We start from the raw sequence: 16,775 nt of genomic DNA on the forward strand, positions 1-16,775 counted from the left end.
GGAATTTATTGGCAGAGTTATCACTGACCGCTGGGGAGAGAGCGAGATTATGAAGATCTTATTACCACCTGGGGCGGCTTGGTTTCCATTTGGAGGATAGCTGAGCATATTTCTTACTCTTCCTTTAAACCTAGTCTTGTTTTTTTCTCTGATTATATTTGATTCACTGCAGCCTTGGAAATATATATTTGTGTACACATATGCTGCGAACGCTGATTTCTTCTTCTTGCAGAAAGCAATATGTTCCTGTCTCTCTTGGTCCTTTTCCCTCTGGAAGCTTAGGTGTTTTTCCTTCCATTCGGCGTCTCAGAATCCAGCAGGACCTCTTGCCCACCACCGGTCTTCCTGTGGCCGGGTACGAAGGTGGGCTTCAGTGAGGCAAGGCCCTACCCCGGCACTGATCCCGGAGTCCCACTCAGACCCAGCCGTGCGCCCTCCGTGCAGCAGCCAGCCGTTCCAGAGCCTCAGTTTCCTCTGCTCACAGGCGGCGAGGAGGACTGAGTAAGTCTCAGACGTGTTCGGCACAGACCCAGCGGAGGTGGTTGGGTGTCCCCTGTTTTTCACACCCTGGCCTCTTGCCTTCTGCCATAGAATTTGCTCACAATTCTGTTTGTAAAGTCCTTGTGTCAGGGACATTCCTGTCCCCTTATTCCTCCTAACAGCCCCTGGACAGAGGTGTTGTCCCTGTTCTTTCAGTGGGCAGCACGTGACTCCTGGAGCTCAGCGCCGTGCCCATCCGTGCCCCAGCTGGGCTGCTCTTTTCTTTTTCTGTGGCGGCTTTTCTGGCTCCTTGCGGCTCCGTAGCCTCAGATGTCTGCTGTCCTGCTCTGAGTGGTGATCAGGCTTTTGTATCCTTCTGTGATCCATGGTCTGGCACAGGCTGGGTTGGCAGTGGTGTGGCTGGCAGTTGCTTGAATGTGAACACCCTCTCCCATCCCTGCTGAAAACCCCTTAGATCGCTCCTGTGTGAGCACACAGCAGGTTTGCCCTTACTCACGTCACCCACATCCGGGGTACCAGGAGCTGTGGCGGGGGAGGGTGGGAGTGGCAGTGCCCTCTGGACCTTAAAGACACAGTCCTTGCCTCACTCGCCACTGGGCACACGCAGCACCAGCTGCGCCTTGGTTACACCGAACGGTTCGGGGCGTTCGCACGGGCAGCCGTGTTTGCCCACACAGCTCGGGCCAAAACCAAAACTCAGACACCTTTGCTTTTGTCACACAGCCCTGTCTGAAAAAATACTAAATTAACCTTTTCCACTGTAAAATATGTGGCCACAATGGGATACATCATGTCTGTTACAGAGTGCGGGAAGCAGTCTGCTTGTGGGGGGACTGTTTTAAACACTTTTTTGAGCTCTTTAAATTTTATTCAACCATCAGCCACGAACGAGTCCTTCAGGCCGCATCAGTAGCATAGGCAGAACCTCAGCGCGTCCACAGGCCACTGCGGGACACTGTGCTCAAACCTCTTCCTCGCGGTGTTCACCGGTCTTGGCGCACTCTTGGTCTCTGGTCCCCAGTTGGGGCTGGTGCACTTTTGGAACTTATGCTGCCGTCTCATAACTCATTTCACCTTCCAGTTGGGCAAAGCCAGGAATGCATTCGAAGTTGGTGGTTCATGTTTCATTTGTTGACATCCACGCCAGGCCCTGTGCTTGCTGCCTGGGGTACAGAAGGGAGATGGGGTGGTTTGGGTCCTCTTGTTAGAGCCCAAACTCTCCGTCACACCCAGACTTTTAGTCTGCTCTGCTGCAGCTCATCAGAGCAATACCGTGTTTTTGCTATTTCACATCAAAGTGACTAAAGATAATGCAGGTTTTCCAAGATGAATCTAGACTGCTTCTGTTCTCATTGGCTAAAATGTTTAGTTTTTAAGTAAAGGAGCAAACTGTTGTGAACTAAATGGCCCTTGGTGTAGCAACTAAGAAAACTGATGGGAGCTGTGAGAGGGTCCAGCTGCGATGCCGCCCCCATGTCTCGTTCCCTGGAGCGGACATAGGAGAGCCAGTGTCCCCGACTCCCGGCACGATGGTGGGACGCACGGCAAAGGGCCGCGTCTGCGGGGCCCCAGAGGACAGCCGAGCCAGGGAAGCTCTGTCCTTCATGACAAAGGCTGTTTCTTCTTTTTTCTCCTCCTTTAATGTCAGCACCTCAGCTACCTAAACGGGCTGTATTTTCTAGCAAATAACCCTTTTTAAATTTCTTTAAAAAATTTTAGGTCAAGTCAGTTGTTTTAAACAACTTGCCATACACACTTATTTTCACATTCCAAAGTTGTATCTAAAATAGTATGTTAGGTTTTCCATCAGGTGCATATTTGATGTTTTGCCTGCTCCTACTGTAAGTAAGATGCTGTTCTGAATGCGCAAGTGAATGTGGTGGAGCGGAGAGGCTTTCTTTAAAGAGCGTTAATTCGATGCTGAACTGTCCAGAGTGCGCATTGGCTGGGGCACCAACATTTTACTCTGGTGGCATTCCGCATCTAAAAATCACTTAAGTGAGAAGAGAAATTCGATTGTAGCTGTAGACAAGAATAATGTGGAAAAGTTTCTTTGCAGTACTATTTTGGACCTGCACCATAGTGGCTGCCGAGGTAATCTATCAGTTTGTGAGTGTCTACAAAATGCAACTCTCTAGATAACAGGTTTAAAGTAAAGATTTAATACAGTCTCCATCTCCTATGATGTTGCAGTGACAGTTTAAAACTCATTCTCTAAATCTCAGCAGACTTTATAGCTAGCAGTGGGCCAATATAAAGTTTAATAGCATTACCACACATAAATCATCTTTTAAAGATGCTACTAGTAGCTCCAATATTAAATGCAGACAATCGCCTGTGTTATAAATAATTTATCAAACACCGTTTCAGATTAGCCTTCCGTGCTGAGTTATTTATTTTAGCCTTTTCTGTACGATTCCTAAGGCACTTTTTGAAAGATCCATTACTGGTCAGTTTAATGAACTTGGGGGTCTGTTTTGTCCCCTCAAGCACTCGGGTACAGCTGTGGTGACCATTACATGGCCGACGTGGACCTCTTTGTGCCTTTTACAAGTGCTGCCCATTTGTCATGTGGCGGTAAATGGCGCTGCACATTGGAGTCCGGGGACACATTGCGCGATGCGGTGATGGAGACAAACAGATAGCTCTATAAAGTGCTGCTTGTCACAGCTGACTTGTACTACACTACATCACTCTTATTGTAATCTCATTTAAGAAGCAGGGGTGGCCCGGGGGACTGATATTCCCAGTTAGTTTGGTCTTTGCAGCCATAAAGCAGGAAGTGCTCCTTTTATTTTCTCTGAACTTTTAGGGAGTGTGCTTTTTGCTTGGATTAATTGTTCTAGGAACTTCTTCACAGAACTGTGTGCAGGTCTGTCAGCAGGTTTTTTTGGACCTTCCTCTCCTGGCCTGGGGTTTGGTGCGGGCAGTCATTGCTTCGAGGTAAATTTGGTCTCCGTGCTTCCAGGAGCCCTCTGGCTGGCTTGCTAAAATAAGTTAGGCTTTATTACGCAACAGCTGTGTGTCAGGCACTGTAATAGGTGCTTTCTGTACCTTATTTCTAATTCTTGCACTAGTCCTTTGGTAAATCCTAATGTATTGTCACTATACTTACTACAAGGGAGGACGGTGAATTCGGAGAGGTGAAGTGACTTGCCCAAGGTTGCACAGCAGTAAGTAGGAAATGGGATTCAGACCCAGTCTGCCTCCGCATCTGCCAGATTAACTTCTAATCACCAGGTGGTGATATTTTGGCTGAGTGTCTCAAAGTAAGAGGAAGCAGCCTTTGGGCCAGAGGGCCATTTTTCTGGTAGCCAAGATGAGTCCTGCTGGTCTGTGTGCACACCGAATCCAAGTTCCCTTGTGACTCACAGCGTAAATCCGTGAACAGCTGGCGGGGATGGGGGGGTGGGGGCAGGCGGCCGGCCTGGCAGTGGGCAACAGCATGGCACCGGGGTCTGCTCAGCTGGGGCCACAGGCTCTGCAGGGCCCTCGTCAGAGCCCCTCGGTAGCAGCTGTCCCTGGGCAGATGCTGCTCAGAACTCGGATCACCCCGCAGCTTCCAGAAAAGGGAGGTGAGATTTCCCTGGGAAGAAGGAATCCTAAAGGAAGGAACAATGCTTCCTGCATTTATTGTGGGCCAGAGACAGATAAAAATGTGGTGTTTTCCCCACCTCTTGCTTTCAGTTGGTGGTTCTTCTCGATGGTTTTCTTAAATATTTGGTAGAACGTGTTAAAGACAAGAGTTGTTTAATTGTGAAACTCCACTATAAAGAAAACATAGTATGAATATGCCCAGTAGCATATTTGCATATGTGTCTAGAATTCTGCGTCTGGAAATACGGTGGTAAAAGAAAGTGTTTCCTAGAACTTAGTAGGTGTCTCTAAATATTTGTTAATGATATTAACTGTGTAAGTAATGGGTAGACAGTAGAGCCTTGGTAAATTTTCACCCTATTTGCCTCTTGAGGGTTTTTGCTAGGGGTGGGGTACATGTGAAATAAGACACGGGTTTTTTGTTTTTTGTTTTTTTAAGGTTTGTTTATTTGAGAGAGTGCGCGCGCTAGTGGGGGTGGAGCAGAGAGAAAGGGAGAGAGAATCTTAGGCAGACTCCCTGCTGAGTGCAAAACCCGATGGAGGGCTTGATGTCATGACCCTGATACCATGACCTGAGCAGAAATCGAGTTGGACTCTTAACAGACTGAACCACCCTGGTGCCCCGAGACATGGGTTTCTAATACTGATCTCTGCCGTACTGCATTGTAAAAATGTTTAAGTGGTGTTTGTGGGCAGTTTGGGAAACGCAGTGCTCCCCCACCTCTGTTACGGAAATGACAGTTGGAGAAACTGCCTGTTGGCCCAAAGACTACTTGACAACCACCATCCACTTTGCCCAGGTTCTGAAGATCCTTTGTGATTGAGAAGTGACATACCCTGAATCAGGGAACTGCTGTCCACTGTCCCCAACTCACTAAGGAGCCCCCAGCTGAGACAGGTTCCTTGTGAGCTGGTAGAGTGCTGTGGCATTCTGGCTCTGGAGCCCCGTGGACCTGTTTTAACTGTTCACTAGCTTGGTGACCTTGGGCAAGTCATACACTCTCTCAGCTGTAGTTTCTGACAGTACTAACTTCAGAAGATGGTTGAGGACAGAGGGAAAAATTATGATCATCAATATGCCTAACTTGGTACTTGGCACATTGTAGTAGGTGGTCAGTAAGGTTCATTCCATTTCATAATATTCAGTCCTGTGCATATGAGATGAGGGTAGGACTGGAAAAAAGACCAGAGACTTGTGAGATTTTTTTTCCTTAAGGAATCGGTGGAGAGGAAAGGAATTTAAATGTGTATTTTCCCAAATTACACTTAAATAACAGCACATAATAATTTTATGAATAAATCAAGCTATACATAATGCTTTTTGCACATTTTTAATTTTTATAAGTTCTTCTATTCACATTGTTGAATATTTGCAAAATAGAGGACGGTTCGCCTGTAATCTGTGCACTGTTAGCCTCCTGGTGTCTGTGTGCCCAGTTTCACTGACAGACATTAGGTATGCGTGCCTGACATCATATGTCTCTCTGTTTCCTCGGAGTCTTCCCCCATCCCCAAACATACAAAGACTTGGGAATTTAAATCTGCAGTCCCGCGTGCAGCCAGCAGGGCTGGTGACATCCACGAGGTACTGTTGGCTCACTCAAGGCACTGATGGCAGTGATGAGAAAAGCAGTGATGTCAAAGCAAAGAAATCATGAAACAGAGAAGGGAAGGGAAGAGGAGAGAGGACAGGTGAGGAGCAGGGGAATAAGGAAGGTGTCCCTGCACACACGTGCATGCGCAAATCTAGAATCTTTTGAGCGAGACAGTTTGGAATGAGGCCACGTTCGTTAAATTACGGTTGGGTTTTGCTGTCTGTATGGTAGCCGCCATCTCTAAGATGGTTTCTTTGGTATCACGTTCATGGGCTTTTGGCCTCTTGGGAGCCCCAGGAGAGAATTCCTGATTGGAGGATCCTGTTTGAATGAGTTCTCACGGGGGCTGTACATGCACAAGAGAATAATGGGCTCCGCTGGCCCAGTAGTAGGGGCCACTCAGGAAGTGAAAAAACCTGGTAGGATAAAGACCAGAATAACCCCCTAGCTCCTACTGCTGGGTTGCTGAGGATCCCACTTCCAGCAGAGCCTTCTCGATCCTTCTCCGAGTCTGTAGAGGGCGCTCATGTCACTGGAATCCCACTTCCTGGCTTAGGGCAGGCAGAGGAGCCGGAACCCTGAGAGGTTCAGATCTCACAACAGGAAGTTAGCAAATCTGCCCTTTGATGATCGCAGGCTGGACTTGGAGGCAGGGGGGCCTGTTTCTCAAAGAGCGGCACTTGGGTGAACTCTTCGGTTCAGCTTGCATGCTTGTGGGCTCTACAGTGCTGGCAAATGGGGGAGGGGCAGCACAAGTTAGAGTCTCCTCCTTGGGAGAGCGGTTCATCTTTCCTTGCTGCCTGCAGAGCTTGTACTTGGTGTGCCCCAGGTCCCCACCACGCGGCTTCCACTACCTGCCTTCGGTGTCACTGGCCTGCTTTGTGCATGCCTGGTACATGGCTTGTCTTGCAGAGCCCTCCCTGGAGCCTTGCTGAGGCAGCCAGTGTTTCCACAGCTCTGTCTCAGTTATCCATTAGCCCTTAGCACACGGCACTGTAGCTGCTTGTGGCTGATACCTCCCCTGCACGTTAATCCCCTACAGGGCAGGGACCTTGGGGCCTCATCCGTCTCTGGAGCTCTGCCTCCTAGCATAGGACCCGAGATCTGAAAGGCCTTCTTGAATCAGAAATGAATTAATCCACCTTTGTACAAGTAACTGTTGGTGACTTAGACTTGCTCCTAAAAGAAGTAGAAGAGAGAATGATTCAAAGAAAGGAATCACTTTAAGTGAAAGAAAGCAATAGATTCTCTTGGACAAAAGGCCCCACCCTTGGCTTTGCTACCATTTTGCTAGAACTATAATGTTTTGGTTTTAGTTTTTCCCCTTGATAGTGACTTCTTCATTACGTTACCTGAAAGCAGGTTCCAACCGTTAATGGAACGTTTTTGATCAGAGGTTAGCAGACTACAACCCATGGGCCAGCTCTGGCCCTCCGAGGCTTTTTGGGCACACAACCACACCCGTTTGTTTATACATTGTCTTACGGCTGTCTTGTGCTACTGTGGCTGAGTTGAGTAGTAATGACAGAGACAGTATATCTACAAAGCCTAAAATATTTAGTACCTGGCCCTTTACAAGAAAAGTTTACTGGTCCCTGTTTTAAATGATAAAGTGTTCTCTGTCAGCCCAGAGTCCTCAGTCATGCGGTGATTATCCGATGTGAAGTGGCATTTTGAAGGAGAGATACATGCGTAAAGGGTTCAGAAGACCTGATTCCCGCACTTACTAGCCGAGGAACCTTCAGCAGGTCGTTCTGGTACTCTGAGACCTTTCCTTCATCTATAAAACGGGCACCGAAAATGTCCACCTCACCGGGGATTCTGCACACTGCTCTTGAGGGTTTGTGGATGTCAGAGCAGTTCTCACAGCGACCATGGCCGTGATCGTTGCCATTCTCTTGCTCAGGAGGAGGACGCCAAGAAGCTGGTGAGTGAAGCCATTGCAGCGGGCATCTTCAATGACCTGGGGTCTGGAAGTAACATTGATCTCTGCGTTATCAGCAAGAGCAAGCTGGACTTCCTGCGCCCGTACTCCGTGCCCAACAAGAAGGGGACCAGGTAAGTGGAGAGATGGAATTCTGCCTGTGTCCCCTGACTCCCGCGACTACTCGTGATCTCTCCATGGCACTTAGGGTTTACTTAATTAGTAACTCCAGTGTCCCCAAGCCAGCCTTCCACACAGACCTTTGAGTCCTTATTTACTTTATGATTTGGGGAGCCGGCAGGTATAGAAGGGTGGTTTAACTTGTAAAATGTTGGTGGGAGAGGTAGAGCAGGGCCAGTAGAGAGACCTAGCCCGGGGGTTTGCGGGGAGAGGTTGGAATCACCTGCTGTTCTTTCTCTAGTTTCTTAAAGGATCCCCTGAATTCCTGTATGAAATTACACGAGAAGCTTTTTTCAGAGTGGTGGAGGAGTCGTAAGCAGTTATAAACCATGGGTTAGGAGTCTTGCAAGTTAGCCTGGGGAGCTCCCCACTGCCTCCTGCTCTCCAGGGAGCCGAGCCGGTCTGTGTCTTAGTGGGTTGGCCCAGGCTCAGAGTGGGGGACAGGGTTCCAGCTGGTTTGCTGACTAGAACTGGAAGGTTCCCAGCCCTCGTGACTGGTCTCATCTGCAGTCTCGCATTGTTGTCTAGCTATTTGGCCATCCTCTGGCTCCTGACCTCTTCTGTGGGCCTGACAGCTCAAGATGGGGCTCCTGAGCGCTGCGGGCTTCACAGACTCAACCACTTCCCAGGCAGCCCTGTAGCAAGGCCAGAACGTAGCAGGCACATCGCCTTAACTCTCACCACATGTACCCGAATTCCAAGTCGGGAGTAGTTCCAAGGAAAGAGTAGAACATTGAGAACCAGCACTGCGCTCAGCATTGTGGGAATGCAGTGTGCTCACAGCAGGCTTTGGCAGCTCAGCAGCAAAGAGTTCTGGCTCGGGCTGGGAAGAGGTCATTGCCTGGCACGGTGACTTTGGGCCTGTCAGTCTCCTAGTCTTGGAAATGACGGAGTTAGCTAGGTGAATGACCCATGGGGTACCTGGCCTTTGAGCGGGAAAGGAAAGCACCTTCCGGGTGTGTGGGGCTGTGCTGGGGGAGCAGGCTTGGCCAAGCTCCCTGACTGCTTAGGTCCCCCATTATATGCAGAATGCTGCAGGAACTGAGAGTTCAGGGAGGGCAACATGGTTACGCTCCATCCGGACAGAACAGTATCCTGGGTGAGGAATCTGGAAGCCACATTTGAGCCTCTGAAAGTATTTGTGTAGGACAAGGAACCTCTGCTCAGCAGTGGCACATCTTAATTCTTCGGGACATCGTCAGTCACAATGTGCGAGTAAACCCACAAGAACAGACACAAAATGACCCCGCTGGCTAGTTGTAAAGATTCAGTGAGCTGGTACGGAGGGGCTCAGCCCGTGGCAGGTGTGCGCCCCCTGCCCTCTGGACAGAGCCGCTTGCTGCTCGGGGCCTGGGCCCCACGGCAGCGCTGCACTCCGGAATCTCACCTCCCTCTTTCCTGCCAGTGGCTGGCTGGTGGGCGCCGCCTGGAGTAGCGGAGCCTTTCGCAGAGTGGGCAGTCGGGGTGGGGCTGGGGGCCGAGATTCGGCCCGGGCAGTTGCGGACCCAGCACTGCACCTTCCTCTTGGCTGCTCTGCTGCCAGCCCGCGGCAGCCCTGCTTGGGGAGGCCCTCTCTGCCTGCCGACGCCAGGTGCCCGTGCCCCGGGGTGGTGGGGAGGCTCAGTGGTTCAGAGGAGTCAGGCACACAGGAGCCGCAGGGGGCTCTGGCTCCGAGACCACAGGCTGCCGGGGGTCCATTCCGGGGGGAAGGAGCCGCATCTTCACGCCAGGAGGGGAGGGGCGGGGCACATCTCCGAGAAGGTGCCGCCGCTCCGATCCTTGGAAGAGTGTGGTGGAACCCCAGGGCTGGGCAGAAATGAGGCCAGCCGCCTGCTGCACGAGCTCCTGGGTTTCTGCAGAGCTCTGACATCCGCTTTTCCCTGCTTCCTGCTCCCTGTTGGAGCACCAGTGCCCATCTGAGGGGATGGTTTTCAAGGAGCACGTGGTCATGGGATAGCCAGCAGCCTTCTGTTAGTCCGCGCCAGATTGACAGAAATAATGTCCCAGCTGGGGAAAGACCGGAGGAACAGTTGGATTTGTACTGCTGTTTGACAATACTGTAATTCCTGGCCCCAATGTGAGAATTAGCAGCTCAGATGTGGCTCTTACAGACTGCCTGTGCTCGGAGAAACCGCTGTCGAGAGTCACCCCGAGAAGGCGTGGGGCATGACACGGTGGTGACCCGCCGCGCTGCCGCAGGGAAAGCTGACCCTTCTCGAGGCTCAGGAGTGTGGTCTAGAGGGACAAGTCCAGAGTCTGCCTGCGGGTCATTTTTATACTGTTCTCGATTCCACATGTTTTTAGTGTTTAAGGTAACAATTAGGTCATCCTTGTTTCTATGCAAGAGCAGGGTGATGACAGCCTAACAAAACTTCCTGCTGATACTGAGGGGGGTTTTGGGGAGTTGAAGTTCAAAGGCAAATGACCGGGTGCTTTCCAGCATCTTCTGGGGACGGTGAGGTCGAAAGGGAAATGTGAGGGTCCACTAAGTGCCATGTGCTCTCTCTGAGCGCTTTTGGGGCACACATCTACTAGGCACCCCTATTTTGTGGCCCTGGAGCACCGGGGAGAGAGAGCCTTGGGGCAGTTGAGTACCCCTCCGCCAAGGGTTACAGAGCCGGGAATCAGGAGAGCCAGGCTCTGAGTCCAGTCCTGCTTGCTGCTTTGCCTGAGTACTTGTCCCTCTCTGCAGGCCTCTGTTGGGCTCCTTGAGGGGGTCCTAACTCTGCTTTTGTTTCTCTCCCACTAGGTTTGGCCGGTACAGGTGTGAGAAGGGGACGACTGCGGTCCTCACTGAAAAAGTCACCAGCCTGGAAATCGAGGTGCTGGAAGAGACAGTTCAAACAATGGACACTTCCTGAATGGTGTCCTGGGAGAACCTGGGCTTTGAGCAGCACAGGAATCACCCTGATGGGCTGATCTCTGCTCTATGGGGGTGGTGGGGGGGCAGTGGAGGCTCCCCCGTAAGACTTCATTTGGCGCAGTGTCTGCTGAATGAGACCCAATAAAAAATGAAAACCGGATGGAATGGCTAAGGTCTGGAGGTTGTGTGGTTTTTTAGTCACTAAAGCTCATCAGCCTGCCCCCCCCCCCCCCACTTTCAGGATATGCTTGCCTCCCCCAGTGCCCGTCTGTGTTCACACAGATCTAAGAGCAGCGGGACCTTCCTCCCAAAAGCAGGCGAGGCCTCCTGTGTCGTGGAGGTCAGATGAACCTTTCTGCCCATCCATGTGCGAACTTCTCTTTGTTCGGGGTGGTCCCAGGTTTTGTTTTGTTTTGCTTTTTTTAGAGTGAGGGCAGCACAGCCTTTTAAATCAGCAGCCAAGTAGGAAAAAAGTAGAGACATCAGTTCGAAGTACCAAGAAAAAGCAGGTAGGTGGACAGGTGGCTTCGCCATAGCTGCATAGAACTGGGTCCGCTGCTCGTCGGCCACTTCCACAGAAGTCAGCGGAATGCTCTGGGGCTTGCTGTTCGTAATAATTAGGGTACCAACCTCTCACAGGCCCTCAGGCCTGGTGAACGGTTGAAATTTCATGCCTCCAGAGGGTCCTGGTGGGCAGAGTTGCTCTCATGGTGTTGAACGTAGGATGGTGTACAGAAAGCAAGTTATCCGCGTCTGCGGCTGATTGTGCCACAGGCAACACAGTAGAGGCTCTGAGAGCCATAAGCAGAATATGTGCGAAAAACTCTGTGTGGAATCAGAAAAACTTGTAGTGGCAAGTGCTAGGCAGGAGATCGGGCCTTGACTCTCCCCCAGAGATAGTGTGGCTGGGGTACACAGGAGAGTCCCAGCACCATGGTCTTCCAGAGCGAACCCATTCTTGGGGCAGCCTCCCTTGTTGAAACTGCAAGGAGTAGGGTAGGGAGAACAATGGAATTATTTAGAGCAGTGTCTTGGCTGGTGATGATCAAAATTATCTGGGGAGCTTAAAAAAATTCCAAGATTACTCAGAACGTCTGGGGCCTGAGAAATTCTGTTTTGAAAGGTGTCTGGGGAAATTGTGCTGTAACATGAGGCTGTTTTTAAGTTATCTGTGAATCGTACTCACTCGCAGAAGTGACCCCACTTATCCCATTTTATTTCAAACATGGAGAACAAGTACAAAGCAAAGGTTGCATCTGAAGAAAATGTCCCAAACCCGGCAGGGTTACAGTAGAACAGAGTTCACACATGGAAACAGAGCAGCTGCCCAGCCCAAGTCCTTTATCCCCAGGGAGGCCTGGGTCCCTGGTCAGCAAGTCGGCTGCAGTCAGAGCACCTGACCAGGACACTGAGTGGGCGGGCATGTCTCTATCTGGAGGCTGAACTGTCACCAGGTCGATGGGTGACAACTAGATCATATGAGGATTAACTTGAGTAGAAAAGCAAAATTCAAACTATTTCCTTCAGAGCTTGAGTTTTCCCTAAGTTCACATTTATAGTCTTCACAGTTAATCCTATTTGGGAACAAGAAATAAATGAACATAGTTCTGGTTTCCTGCACATCATACAGTTAGTTGTACGTTAATTCTTGACTTACATGGTCCATGGACTTCAGTTTTGCGAAGGGGCGGGTAAGTGGCTACCATTTTTGGATCATCTACAAAATGCTAGGTAACTTGCCTATTTTATTTCCAATTCTGACAGCAAGGCTGAAGGTAGACACTATTAGTCCCATTTTACAGATGAGGAAACTAAGGCTCAGAGAGGCTAAGAGAGGTGCCGAGGGTCACGTTAGGCAGTTGCAGAACCAGAACTTATACAGAGAACAGCCTGAGGGCATGGTTTATATTTCTATTTTTTTGTATCCTTCCCACAGAGGAGAACAGACCCTTAACACTGTTAAATGAACTGCCGGCCTTCCAGCAGGCGATGGCGAGAGTGCCCGAGGTGCCCGGGACGGAGCAGGTGATCAGGAGAGGAGGGCTGGGCCAGGCCGCACAGAACACACCCGCGGCTCTCGAGAAACCAGGTGCCTTTGAGACTCTGTGCCAGATGCTGGGTTCTCCTCATCGTCATTCATCAAGTTATAAATGTAGATAAAAAATATTTGGAAAATCTCCACTCTACTTTAAAAAACTATTTCCATTTTATCCTTTTACAACAGAGCAAGCACACAGCTTGATTTTTTTTTTTTTGAAAAGATTCTAAGAGCTAAACTGAACTTGCTACTAACCGTTTTGAAAGGCTCACTACAAATCACACAGTCTCCTGCCATCCTCCTGTTCTTACAAACCTTGACGGGTCACTGAAGGAATTATCTTAGAGATTCACATTACAATCCAGATGCAAGGGGTGCGCCGGTGGCTCGCCGAACCAGCCACCCTTGGTAACAAGCCAGCTGAGACTGTCCACAGTTTAAAGAAAGGACTTTCGAATGTGACCACCAGTGACCCTGTGACCAGTGCCCCTCCCCCAGCTGCTCTGCACTCAGCATCTGCTGTGAAGCCCAGCCCCCTCTGGGGAACCCGCCGAACCCTCTGGTCTCAGTTGATCTAGGCTACCAGGCGGCCACTTCGGAGAGAAAACTCAGGTGAGGCAGAGTGGAGCGGCTCTGAGACGGCGCGCTGCGTCCGCGTTCAGGTGCTGGAGGTCCACACGTGCATCTGCTTGGCAACCTGGTGCACGTAGCCGATGTCGGGTCTCTGGTTGGGGTCGGGGTGGATGCACATGCTGACCAGCTCCCGTAACTGCAAGGGAGAGGATGGCCTGTTACTCCTCGGGAGGCTCCGCGCCCGCACCCCGCCTGCGGGGACTCCGCCCTCCTACCGGAGGGGACGCCTGGCACATGGGTGAGCGGGGGCGGGACGGCCACCGAGCGGAGCCAGCGCCAGTCTGGCCCCAAGGCCGCACTCTGAGACCCTGTGAGTGGCTCCATCCAAACAATTGTGAACTTCAACTGCCCACACTGCTGTGTGTGTGCGTGTGTGTGTCTGCTGTCAGTCATGCCGACACCCAAACCAGAGGACAGAACTCAAGGCAAGGGCTTATTGATCATAATAAATGCATTAACATGCAGCAGGGCCGCAGTCTGCCCACCCCCTGGCCTCTTTATTGTGCTCATGAAAGACGGAGCTTTTAATTATACAGACACTGAAGGCTGCGCCTGCCTCGGGGTGGGGGAGGGGCGCCTTGAGCCTCTGATCGCCCCGGTTCTTCTGATAGCCAGAGTGCCAATTATTTTAATGGTAATTAAAATAATGACCTTAAAAAGCCTACATCTTAACTTGCATCACTGGGCTCACTGCAATTTTTTCATTTAAATACCTGGTGCTGGAGGGGCCGCCTGGCCCTGCGGGGTTGGGGGGCTGCGGCAGAGAGAGGGCTGGTCCTGAATAAGAGGGCTCCCGTGGACTTGGTGGCCGTGCTCGGGGAGTCTGAGGAAGCTGAGGGGTCAGCGGGGGCTCTGGGGGTACTGGACGCGCTCCCATGTTTCACACCCGAGGTGTTTCAGGCTGCAAACGAGCTTGCCCCGGGTCGGGCACTGTGAGCTTCCCTGCAACCCGCGTGCCGCCTTTTTGGGGTTCTGCTGCTTCATGAACACCGGGAAACCCCTGGCCCGGAAGCTGCGGCTGTGCCCGTGGGCGGCCTGAGCACTCCTGGAGTCGGAGGTTGCGTATGACAAAACAGTCCATTTAGGAATCTTGTGGAATCTTACAGTATTCAGGGGAAGGCGGCAGCAGTGGCCCCTGACAAGTTCATGTACCCAAGGAAAATGGAAGAAGGTAAAGTCATCGTGACTCCCAATTACGCAGCGAGGAGACTACGCATTGGCAGTGAGAGCCTGTTTGAAAACTTGAGAAACAACAATAACGTGTCTTATACCCCAAAGAGGTGACGTGAACTTCAAAAGTGAGGTGTGTAGGGCACCTGGGTGGCTCAGTGGGTTAAAGCCTCTGCCTTCAGCTCAGGTCATGATTCCAGGGTTCTGGGATCGAGCCCCACATCGGGCTCTCTGCTCCGCGGAGAGCCTGCTTCCTCCTCTCTCTCTGCCTGCCTCTCTGCCTAGTTGTGATTTCTGTCAAATAAATAAAATATTTAAAAAAAAAAAAAAAGTGAGGTGTGCTGAGCAACTCCCGCGCAGAGAGGCCCCTCTCGCTTCCTGACACCCGGCCTAGAAATGCTGAACGGAACTGCTGAAAGCCGGATGCTCTGAGGCCACAGAGTCGGAGTGACTGACGCGGGAGAAGGGGGCAGAGCGCTTTATGGGAATTTATTTCGTTCAACTTCTGTCTACAAGGCAGAGATTACGGTTCCCATTTATGGACGGGAAAGGGCCACAAAGAAGTTTTGATTTGCTCCAAGTTCCAAGTCTAAGCTTCTTCTAAATAACACAGATTTTCAAATTTTAAAAGGTGAGAAAAGAAAAACCAAATGCGACTATGAACTTGGTTAAGAAATCTCTTAACTGAACCCTTCCTGCCGACTCTCAGTCCACGACTTAAGTACTTCCTCAGGGAGACGCAGAAGAGTCTGTTAAGCCGCTGAGGCTAGAGCCACAACAGAGAGGGCACCTGACAACCCTCCAGGAGCGGTGGACGAGGGCCGCTCCTTCCAGAGCCTTCTGAACCTCCAGAATTGGGACGGCAGCAAGCTGCACAGGTGGTACCTCAGCCCAGCTCCCGAAGAGGCGCGGCATCAAGAAACAGGACGGCACAGTGGTTGCGTGCAGGATCTCTGGGTTCAAATCCTGCCTTCACCACTTGCGAGTTACGTGACCTTGGGCATGTTACGTTAATCTAGCCATGTCTCGGTTTCCTCGGTAAAACGGGAGGTGGGGGAGGACCCCACGGTAAGTCATAAATGTCAGCTGCTGTCCCGCCACAACAGCCTGTGGTCCGCAGGGAGGGCCCAGGGAGGTCTCGGAGTGCCCCCCACACCCGCTAGTGCGGCCCTTGACAGAAGGAGCATGGAGAGTTGGCACAGCGTTTACCCGGAGCCGGGCCCTTTGTTACAGCTGGTGGCTCCTTTTGGTGGCATCGGGGTCAATGTGAGCCCGGGGCTAAGCTGAGCACATCACATGCATTACTGAATCCTGTACACTGACCCCGGGAGGCCGCCTCTAGGATTATCCCCATGTTACAGATGAGGAGACCGAGGCTCGGAAGAGTTCAATGACTCGCCCAGGAACAGGGGAGAGGGGCCACACCCTTAGCCGCGCTGTGTTGTAAACCTGTCATTTCATCTGCACATCTTACTCACAGGAGTGAAATATTAGCCCTGTTTTCCAGAAGATGGCGCTGAGGGAGGGGATACGCACACGCAGCTGGGACCTGGCACGGACCCAATGCCAGAACCGTCTGTGTCCAGAGCCCTCGCACCCAGAGTAAAACGCTGCGAGTAAGAGCCCAAGGAGACCAGTCTGCTTGCCGTGGTTTCCTGTCATGCGAACGGAGTGGCAGCCAGCGCGGGGGATGGGGCACCCGAGGTCCTGCCCCCTCCCGCCTCCGCGTCTGGTTCCTGTTGTCCCACACGGCACAGAGCCTGTCTCTGGGACCTGCAGCGGCCAGCCTCGTACTCAAGCCCCGGCTTGGGAGCCAAATGGGCAGAAGTGTGCCAACGGGGCCTCCCTGGCCAGCTCCTGCTGGTTTCTGGGCCACGTACTGCTGTGGGGGCCCACACTGGTGTCTGTGAAACCTCTTTAGTAAAATGAATCTACTTTCCCCCCAGACCCCCCGCCCCTGGGGCACTTTCCCAGAAATCTTCCCTTTTCACCCAGTTAAGAGAACCCAAGTTCACACCCACAGCCATGGCATTTTGGAAATGGCTCTCCTCTCAGGCCACTGCTAGTCGTAAAGCTTCCCAGGCCTGGTGGCGGCAAACGTACCTTCTCTGAGTAATGTTCTCCAGGGAGAGGCGGGTAGTCACACTGCTCGATCTTCTGGCAGAGCGAGAAGAGGTTCATTTTATCTCCATAGAAGGGACTTTGGAGAGCTGCCATCTGTGGGGGGAAGAGGGGATAAGAAAAGTGAGTTTGCAGCCTTGAGGTCCAGGGGCA

At 51.5% G+C, this 16,775-nt stretch overlaps 2 protein-coding genes across 4 annotated transcripts in view; one reads left to right on the forward strand and one right to left on the reverse strand.

The window, feature by feature from the left end:
• The window catches only part of PSMB7 (proteasome 20S subunit beta 7), a 61,210-nt gene extending 50,385 nt beyond the window's left edge, over positions 1 to 10,825 (forward strand). Inside the window, exons 7-8 of the mRNA XM_046023625.1 lie at positions 7,600 to 7,751; positions 10,547 to 10,825. Coding sequence (XP_045879581.1) covers positions 7,600 to 7,751; positions 10,547 to 10,658 — 264 coding nt within the window. The 3' untranslated portion in view covers positions 10,659 to 10,825. The remainder of the gene's footprint in view (positions 1 to 7,599; positions 7,752 to 10,546) is intronic.
• A 1,030-nt stretch (positions 10,826 to 11,855) lies between these two features.
• Positions 11,856 to 16,775, reverse strand: part of NEK6 (NIMA related kinase 6) — an 82,605-nt gene continuing 77,685 nt past the window's right edge. For all 3 annotated transcript variants that reach the window (XM_046023280.1, XM_046023279.1, XM_046023278.1), the window contains 2 exons: positions 16,605 to 16,718; positions 11,856 to 13,467 (listed from right to left, as the gene is read on the reverse strand). In XM_046023280.1, the coding sequence (XP_045879236.1) occupies positions 13,357 to 13,467; positions 16,605 to 16,718 (225 nt within the window). In that variant the 3' untranslated portion in view covers positions 11,856 to 13,356. The remainder of the gene's footprint in view (positions 13,468 to 16,604; positions 16,719 to 16,775) is intronic.

This window comes from Meles meles, chromosome 11 (genome assembly GCF_922984935.1).
Source record: "Meles meles chromosome 11, mMelMel3.1 paternal haplotype, whole genome shotgun sequence".
Taxonomy (NCBI): domain Eukaryota; kingdom Metazoa; phylum Chordata; class Mammalia; order Carnivora; family Mustelidae; genus Meles; species Meles meles.